At 37.8% G+C, this 15,537-nt stretch overlaps 1 protein-coding gene across 1 annotated transcript; it reads right to left on the bottom strand.

Annotated features, from left to right (window-relative positions):
* Positions 1-10,523: 10,523 nt before the first annotated feature.
* Positions 10,524-15,159, bottom strand: LOC122033919 (serine/threonine-protein kinase UCN-like). Its single transcript, XM_042593069.1, has 2 exons — positions 13,737-15,159; positions 10,524-10,645 (listed from the first exon to the last, which is right to left on the bottom strand). The coding sequence occupies exons 1-2, from the start codon at positions 14,938-14,940 to the stop codon at positions 10,524-10,526; spliced, it is 1,326 nt and encodes a 441-aa protein (XP_042449003.1). The 5' UTR covers positions 14,941-15,159.
* Positions 15,160-15,537: the final 378 nt, after the last annotated feature.

The raw sequence follows: 15,537 nt of genomic DNA, 5'->3' as shown, positions 1-15,537 counted from the left end.
CGGATAATGAACGGCTAAGATTTAACTGCTGCGGTCAAAGACAAAATAATAAGAACTGCCTCATTTCGTCCGATTATGCGTGGATTTGAAACCTGCCCTTCGTCCGAGGGGGCCGACTTGTCAAATTAGGGTAAGAGATTATGTTTGAAAGAAAAAAAATATATATGATTATAAATTGAGTAAATTAAAAAAAAAAAAAATCTTAACTGTAGTCTCATGTCCAAAATATATATATATATATATATATATTTCTTCACTCCACTGTAAAATTTTATTTGTTTTAATTTCTTATATATATGCAGGGTTATAATGTGCTAAATACATAAAAAGTGTCATGAAAAATTTACTAAATCCTCTCTAGAAGATCCATGCGAAGAGAAAAAACTATCATATATTAAGTATTTATTGAGAGATATACATTTACTGAGTGTCTTTCACAATCCCTATAGCAACGTTTCGTTAGATGCAGATCAGTGAGATCAAGTGGTCACATCCTTATGGCATCCACACGAACAAGTCTTCGTTTGTCTCACAAGCCCACGAAGTGGAGAAGGAAATCAACTAAGGTTATGCTAGCAACCAAGAAAGGAGATTTCAACAATGGAGAAAAGAAAAGAAGAAGAGAAGATGAACACCATGAACACCCACATTCAATGACCCAAAATTACCCTTTTTGCACTCTCATGGAATACCAAAAGTCATTTGATCTTTCATCTTCCTTCATGAATTAACTTTTAGTCATCTTTCATGAAGAGACTTTTCATCTTCTATGAAGAGCCTTTTTAATCTTCTTCGTTTACATGAACAAATTATTTAAAAAATCTTTCCTTTTCCTTTGTGAATTCAAGTTCAACTACTCATTAATTCTCATGCAATTTCGAATTCAATGAATCACTATTTCATTAATTCGAATTGACTCAATAAGTCTAGTTTGAATTAGACTCAATTCAATAATTATATCAAATTGAGTTAACTCAATAAGTCCAATTCGGATTAGACTTAATCCAATGATTCATTATATGAATACATTACCAAATATACTTGTTCTTTGTGTGTGGTCTGTTCTTGTAATGTTGGCAATGTATCTAAATTAACATTTAGATACATAAGTAATGAGTGACATAACCTTTCCGTGCTTATTATCTTATATGACTTGGTCCTGTTGGTGCGGGAAGCATCCGACGATCGAATCTTAGTTTTGATAATAGCAAAGGGATTCAAAGTTAAGTTTAATTGTTATCTAATGTGTATGATTGAGTGTTTCAAGAAAGTCCTAGTTGCGGTTAGACAAGTGGAAAACCCTAGGGGGTGGTAACCCTAGGTCATAGGGGAGGGGGGGTAACCTTATGCGGGAAGTCTTGGCAGGTCGGAGCTTCGGGCAAAAATCCTAGGGGGCGGTAACCCTAGGTTAAAATCCTGGTGTTGCGAACTGGGTAGAAGTCTGGATGGGTCGAGGACCGGACATCCAGCATGAAGACCGGAAGTTTAGGGCGCTGAGCAAAAGTCCAGTCGGTCTGGAGGACCGAACTGGCAAAAGGTAAATCTCCTGAGTGGAGTAGGTGAGGGCGCGTTCCCCGTAGAGGGAACAGTAGGCGTCGGGTCGACCTAAGGTTTCCGGTAGGAAATCCGAAGTCAGACTCGGATAGTCGGGAAACTATCAATATCTTATTTATCGTGACTATTATGTGCTAACGTTGTTTTGCAGACTATGTGTTTGGGACTAACACATTTTGCAGGAGCAAAGGAGCATGTTATACCTCGGATGAACAGTGTCTGAGGCACCTCCATAGAGCTTGGAGGCGCCTCGGGTGCAAAGCTGGAGCTAGCTGCGAAGCAGTGCTGAAAGCGCCTTGGATGAAGATGGAGGCGCCTTGGACCTGAGGTTGGAGGCGCCTTGGAGTGGCTTGGAGGCGCCTTCAACCAAATAAGTTGTGACCAGTTCTGTGCTGATCCACGCGGGCAACTCGAGAGGCTTGGAGGAGCCATGGACAGACTTGGAGGCGCCTCCAGCAGTGTATAAAAGAAGCTCTTGAGGCAGCACTCAAGGTATTCAATTCCAAGCGACCTTTCTACATCCTGCTGCATAAGAGACGCCCTGAAGTGCTGTTGCAAGTCCCCGACAACTCGAAGCTCCGAGATTCTGATTATTGTCGTCGATATAAATTATTCTTATTATTGCACTTATTATAATACATATTTGTAAACATTTTGCGCGATATAGTTGTTGCCCACAGTAAGCGATCAACAATCGCGGGCCTTGGAGTAGGAGTCGCCCTAGGCTCTGAACCAAGTAACTCCTAGTGTCTTCTGTATTTATGCTTATTTCTTTTAATCTTTCCGCTGCTTTATTCTGAACGAGTTCTACGAATCCGAAACGAGTGAAAGCCACGAGCGCTATTCACCCCCCCCTCTAGTGCTTCTCGATCCAACAATTGGTATCAAAGCGGGGTTGCTCTGAATTGGTACAACTATCGTTCGAGCATTTTTCGTCGCTTTCTCGTTCATATAGGGTAAAAACTCATTCTCATATTGGTACAACTATCGTTACGCCTTTCATTTTTTCCCTCCAAAACCGTTTTCAAAAAACTCATTCTCATCTTTTCACCATTGGTCGACATTAGCAAAATATCGCATTTTCAAAAATTTGAAATAATATATATATTTTTAATAATATTTTATTATTCTTTCTCAAAATTTGTGAATTTCCATTTCTATCTTTTTCCCGCACTACTAATCCAGGATTAAGTCTTGGGACATTCTTTTCCATTGTTTTCTTTGTGTGCGAGATTCTGCTTTCATGGCTCTCCAAGAAGGCTTCAATACAGCCCGTGTAACACCCACGAAATGATAAGCTATACCTATGAGTATTTTTCCTTTAGAATAAAAGAAAAAGAGAAATGGATATAGAAACCAACAACAACAACAACAACCAAGCCTTTTCCCACTAGGTGGGGTCGGCTGTATGAATCCTTTTACGCCATTGAGCTCTATCTCCTATTATATCATCATCTATATTTAAATAAATTTTATCTTGTTTTATTGTTGCTAACCAAGTCTTTTTTGGTCTTCCTCTTCCTCGTTTTATATGCATGTTTATCATAGTTTCACATCGCCTAACTGGAGCATTTATTGGTCGTCTAAGTACATGTCCGTACCATCTTAAACGTGTCTCTCTGAGTTTTTCCTCAATAGATGCAACTCCTACTTTCTCTCTAATGCTCTCATTTCTTATTTTGTCCATCCAAGTATGTCCACGCATCCATCTTAATATGCTCATCTCTATAACTCTCATTGTCTGCTCATGTGCTCAAGTCATAGCCCCAATATTCAGCTCCATATAACATAGCAGGTCTAACTGCGATTTTATAGGATTTTTCTTTAAGTTTTAGAGGTACTTTACGGTCACATAAAACACCCAACGCTCTCCTCCATTTCAACCATCCTACTTGTATTTTATGTAAGATATCTTTCTCAATTCTCTCATCATTTTGTAAAAATGATCCTAAATATTTAAAACTTTCAGTTCCGGACAACTTGTCGTCTCCTATCTTAACAATTATCTCATTATGTCTAATATTACTAAACTTAAATTTTATATATTCTGTCTTTATTCTACTAAACCTTAAACCTTTCCTTTCTAGTGTTTTCCGCCAAGATTTTAGGTTAACGTTTACTCCTTCATGTGTCTTATTTACCAAGACAATATCATTTGCAAATAACATGCACCACGGTACTGTATCTTGAATATGTGCAGTGAGTTTGCCCATAATTAGTGCAAAAAAGATAGGGTCTTAGAGCTGATCCTGATGTAACCCTATCTTTATTGGAAATGCTTCAGTTACTATGCCTGAAGTTTTACTCTGGTCATTACATCTTTGTACATATCCTTAATTAGTTCAATATATGTTATGCCAATACCTTTATTTTTTAGAATTCTTCATATAATTTCTCATGAAACTCTTCATAAGTTTTTTCTAGGTCAATGAATACCATGTGTAGATCTTGTTTTTGCTCTCGATATTTTTCAATTAATTGTCTAAAAAGATGTATAACTTCTATCGTCAACCTTTTAGGCATGAATCCAAATTGATTTTCTGTCACTATGGTCTCCTTCCTTAATCTTTTTTCTATTACTTTTTCCCAAAGTTTCATAGTATGACTCATTAGTTTAATACCCCTATAGTTTGCACAATTTTGTACGTCTCCCTTATTCTTATATAAGGGAACTAGAGTACTTATCCTCCATTGATCGAGCATTTTTTCGCTTTCAATATCATGTTAAATAATTTTGTAAGTCATTCAATACCTTGTTTCCTAAGCACTTCCATACCTCTATCGGAATATCATCCGGTCCAACGGCTTTTGCATCTCATTTAAAGCTTGTTTTACTTCTGAAGTTTGAATTCTACGATAAAAATTAAAATTTCGATGCTCATTTGACCTAATTAAATTACCTAAGTTAAGTTGGTCTCCTAAACCTTCATTAAAAAGTTGATGAAAATACCTCTTCCACCGCTCTTTTATTTCTTCATCGCTTACTAATACCCTATTACATTCATCTTTAATACATTTTATTTGGCTAAGATCTCTTGTTTTTCTTTCTCTCGCTTTAGCTATTCTATAAATATCTTTTTCCCCTTCTTTTGTATCCAATTTTTGATATAACCGTTCAAAAGTTTCATTTTTTTTTTTTTGCTTCACTCACTACTTTCTTAGCTTCTTTCTTGGCTATTGTATATTTTTTTAGGTTTTCCTTGTTCTTACAAATATATAATTTCTTAAAAACTATTCATTTTTTCCTTCACTTTCTCTTGTACTTTCTCATTCCACCACCAAGATTTTTTACTTAGTGGTGCATGTCCCTTTGACTCACCGAGTACACTCTTAGCTATTATTTTCAATTTTATATCATTTTATCCTATGTTGTATTAGAGTCATTGTATATCTCACCTAATGCTTGTACTTCGACATTCTCTTTAAATATATTTTGCTTCCCATCATTTAACTTCCACCATTTAATTCTAGGAATCGTATATATTTTTTTCTATTGATATTATGTTTGAGGCGTATATCCAACACTACTACCCTATGTTGGGTAGTTAAGCTTTCTCCAGGGATGACTTTGCAATCTTTACAAATCTTTCTATCCTTCTTCCTAACCATAAGAAAGTCAATTTGCGATTTATTATTCCCACTTTTGAATGTGACTAAGTGTTCTTCTCTTTTCTTAAAAAATGTATTAGCTAATATAAGGTCATATGCTATCGCAAAATCTAATATAGTTTTCCCTTCCTCATTTCTCGTTCCAAACCCATAACTCCCATGTACTCTCTCATATTCCTCATTTTTCACTCCGACATGGCCATTTAGATCACCTCCTATTAAAATCCTTTCATTTGGTGGAATATTTTGTAATATTTCATCTAAGTCCTCCCAAAACCTTAATTTGGTAGCTTCATCTAATCCTACTTGTGGTGCATATACGCTAATTATGTTCATAGTTTCTTTCGCCACTATTATCTTAAGAGTTATAATTCTATCCCCTTTTCTAACTACTCCTACAACTTCATCCTTTAACAAACTATCTACAATAATACCCACTCCATTTCTTGTTTTACTTTTTCCAGTGTACCATAACTTAAAACCCGAGTTCTCTATCATCTTTGCCTTCTCACCTGTCCATTTTGTCTCTTGTACACATAAAATATTAATTTTTCTCCTAATCATCATATCTACTACCTCCATTGATTTACCAGTGAGAGTTCCTATATTCCATGTTCCAAATCTTAGATTATTAGTTTTCCTATCATATTTGTTCTTATCTAACCTATGGTGTGAGAACTCTTGCCTATTTAACACTACACCCAAGTTCTCATGGAGATGTAGCGGTCCTTGCTGAGACGTTACAGTCGGACCCTGTAACGCGAACTCTTGCATATTTATCACTACACCCGAGTTCTGGAGATGTAGCGGTCCTTGCCGAGACGTTACAGTCGGACCCTGCAACGCGTTCCTTCCGGGGAACAACCTAGCATTAGCACAATAGTTTAATGGATTCATTCATGAAATTTTGCCATAGTTTGACGCTGGCTGGCAACCTAACGCAACCTTCCTCCTTTATCCGGGCTTGGGACCGGCCATGACTGGTCATCATGGGCGGAGTTGAAATGGATATAGAAACCAAAATAAAATAAAAAAGAAGTGAGGTTAAGGTTTGAACCTTGAACCTCCCACAAATAATAGAGTTAAATTGGTGTATGGCAACCACTAGGATAATAAATAATAGATTAATAGAAAAGAATGGAAATTGTAGTTAAAAGTAAGAAGATAGTTAAGTAAAGGAATAAGAGAAAATCAAGTAGCTTACCTCCTCTTCCTCTTGGTTAAGGAAAGAAGCAAGTAAAAGCCAAGTTGCTTTCCTTCCTTTTCTTTTCCTCTAATTTCGTGGGAATTAAGAGAGGGTAGAGATAGAGGGGTTAAGGGGATGAATGAAGACATGTTTTATTTACATGAGAAATAAATAGGATTGAGAGAAGAAAAGAAAGTTGTTAATCCTTCCTCCTTCTTCTTCCTCCTCCTTCTTTCTCCTTCTTCCTTCTCCCCCGAGACATAGAGCCCTCTCTCCCTCATTTTTAAAACCAAGCTAAGGATTTCTCTCCAAGGAAACTAATTCCTAAGAAGGAGTCTCAAGGTTTACTCCTTACAAGAAAGAGAAAACAAACGGGAGAACTAGGAAGAGAAGCTCCTTCTTCCTCCTCACAAGGGTACCACTTTCTTTAGGATCAACAAGCGAAAGGAGGTAAGTATCCCCTCACCTGTGGTACAAGTTGTTTATGTTTTCCATAAGATTAGAATGCTTAAAACCTAGGGTCACAAGGTTGAACTTTCGGCCAAGTATAGATGAAGGACCTAGGAAAGCTTAAGACCTAAACTAACCATGTTCACTATATCCTTATGATATGTATGCTATGATAAGAGATTAGTTTGATGTTCTTATGCTTGTATGTTTCCTAAAACTTAATTTCATGCTCCTAAGGTGTTCGGCCAAGTCATGAATAAAAGGATTAGGGAAGTTCAAGACCTAAATAAGCATGTTCATTATGTCCCTATGATAAGTACCCTAGTATAAGAAGCTAGTTAATGTTCTTATGTTGTATGTTTACTTAAAACCTAGATCTATAATTGTGAACTTTCGGCCAAGTATAGATGAAGGACCTAGGAAAGCTTAAGACCTAAACTAACCATGTTCACTATGTCCTTATGATATGTATGCTATAATAAGAGATTGGTTTGGGGTCCTTATGCTTATATGTTGCTTAAAACTTAATGTCATACTTATAAAGTGTTCGGCCAAGACTTGAAATAATGGATTAGGAGAGGTTAAAAATTTAAGTTATCATGCTCATGATCTTCTCTATGAAATGGTATGAAAGATTCTAAGTGTTTGCATGCTTGTATGTGTTGGAACCTAGTGGTATTATCCTATAGGGTTTCGGTCATGATGTGAATGAAAGACCTAGGAGAGCTTAAAACTTAGTCTAACATGTTCATGACTCTCCTTAGGATATGATATAAAGCTAACTTAGGGTTATCATGTTTTGATGTTAGTTTGATATTTATGCTTGTATGTTGTTTAGAGTTGTTTTCCTCTTCATGAAGGTTTCAGCCATGAACAAATTTTAGGGTTCAAGGAAGCTAAAATTTAATCTAGCATGCCCATGTATCTCCTTATGACATGATATGAATTTAGCTAGATATTTATGCTTGCATGTGGCTTAGAGCTTGATTTCCTCTTCATGAAGGTTTCGGCCATGAACAAATTTTAGGGTGTAAGGAAGCTAAAATTTAATCGAGCATGCTCATGTATCTCCTTATGATATGATATGAATTTAGCTAGATATTTATGCTTGCATGTGGCTTAGGGCTTGGTTTCCTCTTCTTGAAGGTTTCGGCCATTATCCAAATTTAGGGTTCAAGGAAGCTTAAAAATTTAACCTAGCATGCTCATGTATCTCCTTATGATATGATATGAATTTAGCTAGATATTTATGCTTGCATGTTGCTTAGAGCTTGATTTCCTCTTCATGAAGGTTTCGGCCATGAACAAATTTTAGGGTTCAAGGAAGTTAAAAATTTAATCTAGCATGCTCATGTATCTCCTTATGATATGATATGAAGTTAGCATGATATTCATGCTTGTATGTTATTTGGAATTTATTTTCCTTCTTCATGAACCTTCGTCCATGATAAGGATCAACACCTAGGAAAGCTTAGAAATTTGATTAACATGCTTATGACCTTCCTTGTGATATGATATGAAGTTAACATGAGATTCTTATGCTTGTATGTTGTTTAGAGTTTAAATTCATACTCTTGAACTTTCGGCCATTATGGGTTTAGGAGCCTAGATGTGCCTCACATGCTACGTTATGAATTAAGAGATGTTATTCAATGATTTCATGCATGATCATGTCTTTTCTATGATAGGTGATGTGTTCATTTACGTATACCTATGAACCATGCATGATTATGTCTCTTACGATGTGCTATGTGCTCAAGTATGCATGCTTTATGATATGACAGATAACATGCTCATTTATGTATGCTTATGATCCATACATAATAATGTCTCTTAAGATGTGCTATGTGCCCAAATATGCATGCTTTATGATATGATAAGCAAAGGCCTAAGAGTTGCTTCCCTTCTTGTTGGGATTAAGAGCACTCTTTATGACATGATAAGTGAAGGCCTAAGAGTTGCTTCCCTTTGGGGATTAAAAGCACTCTTCATGATATGATAAGATATGATATGCTATGTTATGACATGAACCATGATATGCTATTTTACTTTGTATGGCTTGTACCAAGGGTGGGCTCCATAAGCGCCCCTAGGCCGACGGACTATGAACGGGTCTAGTAAAGGGATGGACTCCTTAGTACGCCCCTAGGTCGACGGTCGTAGTACGGACCTAGATCCCTAGTAGGTTCGGGGCTAGCTACCCTATCTTAGGGATTGCACGCATTTATGTATGTATGTGGTACAAGCCGGGCCCTCATGATGATATTATATTCAAGTACTATATGATATGTTTTAAGACATCTTGCATATGACATGATACATGTTTTAAAAGACATCTTGCATGATATGATTTATGATATGACTTGCTATGCTTTTATGATTTATGTGACATGATGATTTATGATATGATATAGCATGATGTTCTTTATGATTTATGATATGACATGCTATACTCTTATGATTTATGTGACATGATGATTTATGATATGATAATAGCATGATGTTCTTTATGATTTATGATATGACATGCTATGCTCTTATGATTTATATGACATGATGATTTATGATAGGACATAGCATGATGTTCTTTATGAGATAATATGTTATGATGCTATGTATTCACCATATGATGTTAGATGATCATATTTCCATGATTATATGTTTATGTGTTTATGCTTGATATATGGATTTTGTGAGTAGGAAAGGATCTTACTAAGCCTGTGTGCTTATAGCTTACTTTCCTTGTACCGCAGATAAAGGCAAAGAATGGATGACCTAGAGGAGCTTCAGGAGAGGCAAGGAGATGTGTGTGGTGGTGGCTCGGCTAAGATAAATAAAAAGACCTGCTTATGTTATTTTGTTATGTTGACATGAATTAAGTGTATTATGTTATTGTCCCGCATGACTTTAGGAAATTTCTACTGTTTTACTTTCGAAAGAAATTTTAATATGCATGTATGTTTCCACAATTGTAATGGTTAAGTAAAGTAACTCCGCCCTACTAGCAGGAGGGGCGGGCGTTACAGCCCGACCCCCGCTTTTCACCGGAGACGACTTTGGCTATTGGAAGAACCAGATGGAATACCACCTCAAGACGCAAGTCAAGATGTGGATTATTATCCAGACCGGTCTCGAACTTCCACGTGACGGCGCGGGAGAACTAGTCTCATGCATCAAATGGGACACTAGTATAAGGGAGAAGGTTGCAGCCGATGCCAAAGCAACCTGCACGCTACAATACAGACTTACAAAAGAAGAACTCAACAAAGTCGGACCCTTCTCAAGCGCCAAAGAGCTATGGGAGAATCTGATCGACCTGCACGAGGGCACTTCCAACGCTAAAGTAAGTAAACGTGATTTAATTTTGAATAAATTGTATAGTATTAAATTGCAGGAAGGTGAGACGGCTACCCAACTCCACGCCAAGATACAAGACCTAGTCAACGGGCTTCATGTGATTGCCCAAAGGGTGGAGAACAGGGACGTTATAAGGTATGCACTCAACGCTTTTCCGAGGAATACCTTGTGGGCATCCATGGTAGATGCGTACAAGGTATCCAAGGATCTCTCGTCAATAAAATTAGATCAACTTTTTTCTGATTTGGAATTGCATGAGCAGACTAATGCACGCCCGGTTAAGAAGGGTATTGCATTAATTGCATGTACAAGTAGACCCCAGGAAGCTAAAAAAAATTGCAAAACCAAACCCGAGTCCAAAGACGAATCAGACGCAGAAGACGATGACGAGGCTATTTACGAACTGGTAAAGCTCGTACGGAAGATATGCAAGCTGAAAAAGGTGACTCAAATGAAGACGAAGGACAAGACTGGAGTCACCTTCTACAGCTGTAACCAGAAGGGCACTACAAGCCAGATTGTCCAAACAAGAAGAAAAGAAGGAAGGTGTTGAAGGCGACTTGGTCCGAGTCATCAGATGAATCCGAGACTGATAAAGAAGAACCGACAAGCTTCCTCGCGTTACCAGTGCAAGCGAACATTGTTGAAACCGATTCAGAAACTGAGAGCGAGTCAGAAACCGAGTCTGAGCGAAGCCACGGATCTACATCCGTTTCCGAAGGATCGAACCCCATTGTAAGTGCCCTACTCGCCGAAACTCATTTAGATGAATTGCAAGAATTAGTACCTTACTTGATAAAAAAGTTAGCTAAATCCAACGTTCGGGTCAAGTCACTCCAAAAGGAGGTAGCAACCCTTAAGGAAGTGACTGACTTAAGTTCTTTAACTGAGCCAGTTCAAATTGGAAATTCAACTCAAGTCGAACAACTTGAAGAAGAAAATTCCAATTTGAAAACTCAAATTAAAGAACTCAAGGACACGTTGGAACGGTTCACCATGGGTTCCAAGAATTTAGATCTGATTCTTGGAAATTAGCGAGCCGTTTACAACAAGTCCGGACTTGGATTCAAAACCAAAAGTAAATATAAATCATATCTATCCTTAGTTAATAGAAATAATAGAAACATAATTCAAGCATGGGTCCCCAGGTCAAACTTGGTTAATCAAGTTGGACTTGGACAATATTGGGTCTCCAAGGATCAAATTCATTATCTTGATAGACCATATCGAGCCTATGATCCAGGGGGAGCCAATAGAAAGACCATCTTTACCAATAGATAGAACTGATTGATGCTTGTTTATTTATTTTTTATGCATGGTTAGATTTAGGATAGTTTAAGGACGTAGGCGTAATTTACACTTGTCCAGTTAAATCTAGGGGTTTCAAAAATAAAATTAAATATAATTCCCTTGAGCGGTTCTGTCTAGGAAGTGGTGGATGATCTCATATCCAAGAAGGCCAAATGTCTCGCCACGACCTGCGAACCAATCTTTGAAATACATATTTAATTGACTAATTGAAAAACCTAAGTTTAACTCAAATGTAAATTAATCCTTAGAACTAACCTAATTTAAAGATAACCATCTCACAAAATTACTTAAGATTACCTGATTGATAACGTAGAATCGGGTGAGATGGATCTAGGTTAAACTTAGTCTAAAAATAATCAAATACATTAAATTTAAAATAAATTAATTCAATTCAAATCAACTTAATTAACTCTATAATAAGATGTATTAATTATTTAAAAATCATCTTAATTTTTTAAAAAAAAAAATTTCAAAAAATTATTAAAAAAATAGTTTAAAAATTATTTTAAAAATTGTTTAAAAATTATTTAAAAAATATTTGAAAAATCTTTAAAAATTATTTGAAAAATCTTTTAAAATTGTTTAAAAATTATTTAAAAAATTGTTTAAAAATTATTTTAAAAATTGTTTAAAAATCTTTTAAAAATTATTTAAAAATTATTTGAAAAATATTTTAAAAATTCTTTAAAAATTATTTGAAAAATATTTTAAAAAATCTTTTAAAAATTATTTGAAAAATCTTTTAAAAATTATTTAAAAATTATTTGAAAAATATTTTAAAAATTATTTGAAAAATATTTTAAAAATTCTTTAAAAATTATTTGGAAAATATTTTAAAAATTCTATAAAAATTGTTTGAAAAATCTTTTATAAATTCTTTAAAAATTATTTGAAAAATCTTTTAAATTCTTTAGAAATTATTTGAAAAAACTTTTAAAATTATTTGAAAAATCATTTTAAATCCTTTAAAAATTATTTAAAAAATCATTTTAAAAATGTTTAAAAACTTTGAAAATTACTTTGAAAATTATTTCAAAATCATTTTTGAAAATTATTTGAAAACACTTTGTAAATAATTATAAAATCATTTGAAAAATTATTTTAAAATATATATATATACTTTCAAAAATCATTTGAAAAATCTTAGAGAAAAGTATTTCTCAAACTTAGATTTTAAAAGAAAAAAAGTTATGTTTCCAAACTTATGGCAATTTTTTTTTATCTTAGCTAAATGTTTACAAGAAAATTAATTCTAAAAAGCTAAGCATTTATTTCTATACTCAATTTCTCTCTTATTTATTTTGATATATGGCAAAGGGGGAGAGTATAAGGAAATTCAAAGAAAATTAAAGAAATTTCAAAATAACAAGAAAATTTTTATTAAGGGGGAGCTTTGTTTTATTTATGTTTGTGCTCATTTATGTTTATCTTTATTGCATTTTTTTACTTAACTTTGAATTTCGGTTGTCATAATAAAAAAGGGGGAGATTATTGGTGTGGGAAGCATCCGACGATCGAACCTTAGTTTTGATAATGGCAAAGGGATTCAAAGTTAAGCTTAATTATTATCTAATGTGTATGATTGAGTGTTTCAGGAAAGTCCTAGCTGCGGTTAGGCAAGTGGAAAACCCTAGGGGGTGGTAACCCTAAGTCATAGGGGGTGATAACCTTATACGGGAAGTCTTCACTACAAGAATTTTTGCATTCAACAACACCCAATAGACAACGCTTTTTAATAAAAACGTTGTCGTTCTTTGTTTTACAACGCTTTTAGTGAAAAGCGTTGTCTATGGTATTTACTTTTTACTAAAGACAACGGTTTTTAATGAAGTGTTGTCTTTAGTGTTGTTGTTTATGGTCAAAGACAACATTTTTTTAAAAAAACGTTTTTTAAAGTGTTGTGTATGTTTCCCCTAAACTCACTTAAAATAAATTCGCAGCCCTCGCTTTGCTAAACTCTAAACCCTCAACGCGCGCGCGCCTTCTCCTCACCACTCCTCTCCACGAGTTCTCCTCTCCACTCCTCTCCACGAGTGCCTTCTCCTCTCCTTCTCCTCTCCACGAGCGCCTTCTCCTCTCCACTCCTCTCCACGAGCGCCTTCTCCTCTCCACGAGCGCCTTCTCCTCTCCTTGCCGCGTGATCTCCTCTGAACCCTAATCTCGACCCAAACTCCTCACGCCGGCCCAACTCCTCCAAGTCGAGATCCCTAATCTCGCATTTCCCCATCTCCTCAATCAAAGTCAGCTTACCCTTCCTAATCTTCTCACGGCTCCTCAACTCCTCTGAACCCTTCGATCTTAGTTCCTTCCTCGCAGAGCAGATTCGAGAGTAGGAGGAACGGAAGAAAGAAAGGTAAAATTACCGGCGCCAGGAACGGAGGCCGCGCCACCTCTGGCAAAAGCTCCCATTTCACCCCATCGAAGAAAGGGTGCGCCTTCACCTCCTCCGCACCCCCACTAAACCCTAATCTCCTCTCCGGGTCCTTGACCACGAGCCGCTCGATAATGTCAGTGAGATCGGTGCGCCGCCGGCCTGGGAACATTGGCGGCAGCGTAAGAATGTTGCGCAACGTCTCCTTCCTGTTCCGCCCCCGGAAGGGCGTCTGTCCGTATGCCATTTCGTACGCCAGGATCCCAAGCGCCCACCAGTCCACCGCGAAGCCGTGCCCTTCGCCGCGCACCACTTCCGGCGCCACGTACTCCTCCGTCCCCACGAACGAGAACGACCGCTCGTCGTCACCACCGGATCCTTCTCTGGATTTCGAGATGGACGAGGAACTCGTCCTACGGCGACTCGCCGGGGAGACTCTCGCCGACCTCCCTTTCTTGATCTGGTCGTCCGCGGCGCCGAAGGAGAACACGCGTGTGAGTTTCCTCCGGGGGGCGTGGCTGTGGTTGTCGGAGGGAAGTGGAGGAGGAAGGGAGGAGTGGGTGGTCGATCTGGCAGGGAGGTGGCGGGAGAGATCGAAATCGGCGAGCATAATATGGCCGGATGAACGGAGGAGGACGTTCTCTGGCTTGAGGTCGCGGTAGGCGACGCGCATGGAGTGGAGGTGGGCGAGAGCGGTGACGATTTCCGAGAGGTAGAAGCGGATCGCGTCCGCGGAGAACGCCTCCTCGTTGGAAGGAGAAAGGGAGCGGCGGAGGGCGTGGAGGTCGCCGCCGGGGCAGAAGGGGATCGCCCAAGCGAGGAGGTCCGGCGTCTCGACGGAGCCAAGGAGGGAAGGGAGAAACGGGTGGTGGTGATCACCGGGAGCGGCTGAGAGGCGGGACAATAGGGATAGCTCCCAGCGGGCGCGGCGGAGAGCGTGGGGTTTGGCGGCGGACTGCTTGTCGAACACCTTGAGGGCGAAGAGCGTGGGGAGGCGACTGCCGGGTGCGGCGCTGACGAGGAAGACCGAGGCCATGGCTCCACGGCCCAGGACGCGAACCGCCCTGATCTGGTTCAAATCCAACACCACCTCCTCATCCATTTGAATTTGGATCAACCAACCTATACAATGCAGGTAACGTGTTTGAGTGTTTGCCTCAATGGTCTCTGTTTCCACATCTCGCTCGATTCTTGTTCTTCTTGAAGCAGCTCAAGCGCTCAAGCTCCGTGTGTTCCTCTCACCCAAAAATTGAGGTCTGCAAACAGTAAGTGGAGGCAATACAAGACCCATCTCACCCAAAAATTTATTTTAAGCAGGCGTGACAAACCTGAGGAGTTGAATGAGCCACCTGTTGGCTTTGAAATTACAAGAGAAGATTGGCGTGCGTTTGTCATTAGTCGCATTTCTGAAGATTTCATTGTAAGATTCTAAATTTTTTCTTTTGAAACTATTCGATCATAATTCATTATGTATTATTCAAATTTGATATGTCGCCTGTTTGAAATAACTAGAAACTCAGTGATCAACAAAAAGAGCGAAGGAAAAAAAATAGATATCCTCATCGACTCTCACGCAAAGGGTATGCACGCTTTGCTGAAGAAATTGTAAGTATTTTTAAAATATATTTCCTCTAAGAACCCTCTAATTGATTCACATTAAATTATTTCACATTTGTTATTTGATTTTTCTTTGTTGTAG

Source organism: Zingiber officinale, chromosome 11B (genome assembly GCF_018446385.1).
Source record: "Zingiber officinale cultivar Zhangliang chromosome 11B, Zo_v1.1, whole genome shotgun sequence".
NCBI lineage: Eukaryota > Viridiplantae > Streptophyta > Magnoliopsida > Zingiberales > Zingiberaceae > Zingiber > Zingiber officinale.
The sequence above is the reverse complement of the archived record's forward strand: the minus strand, read 5'-3'. Positions and strand labels throughout refer to the sequence as shown.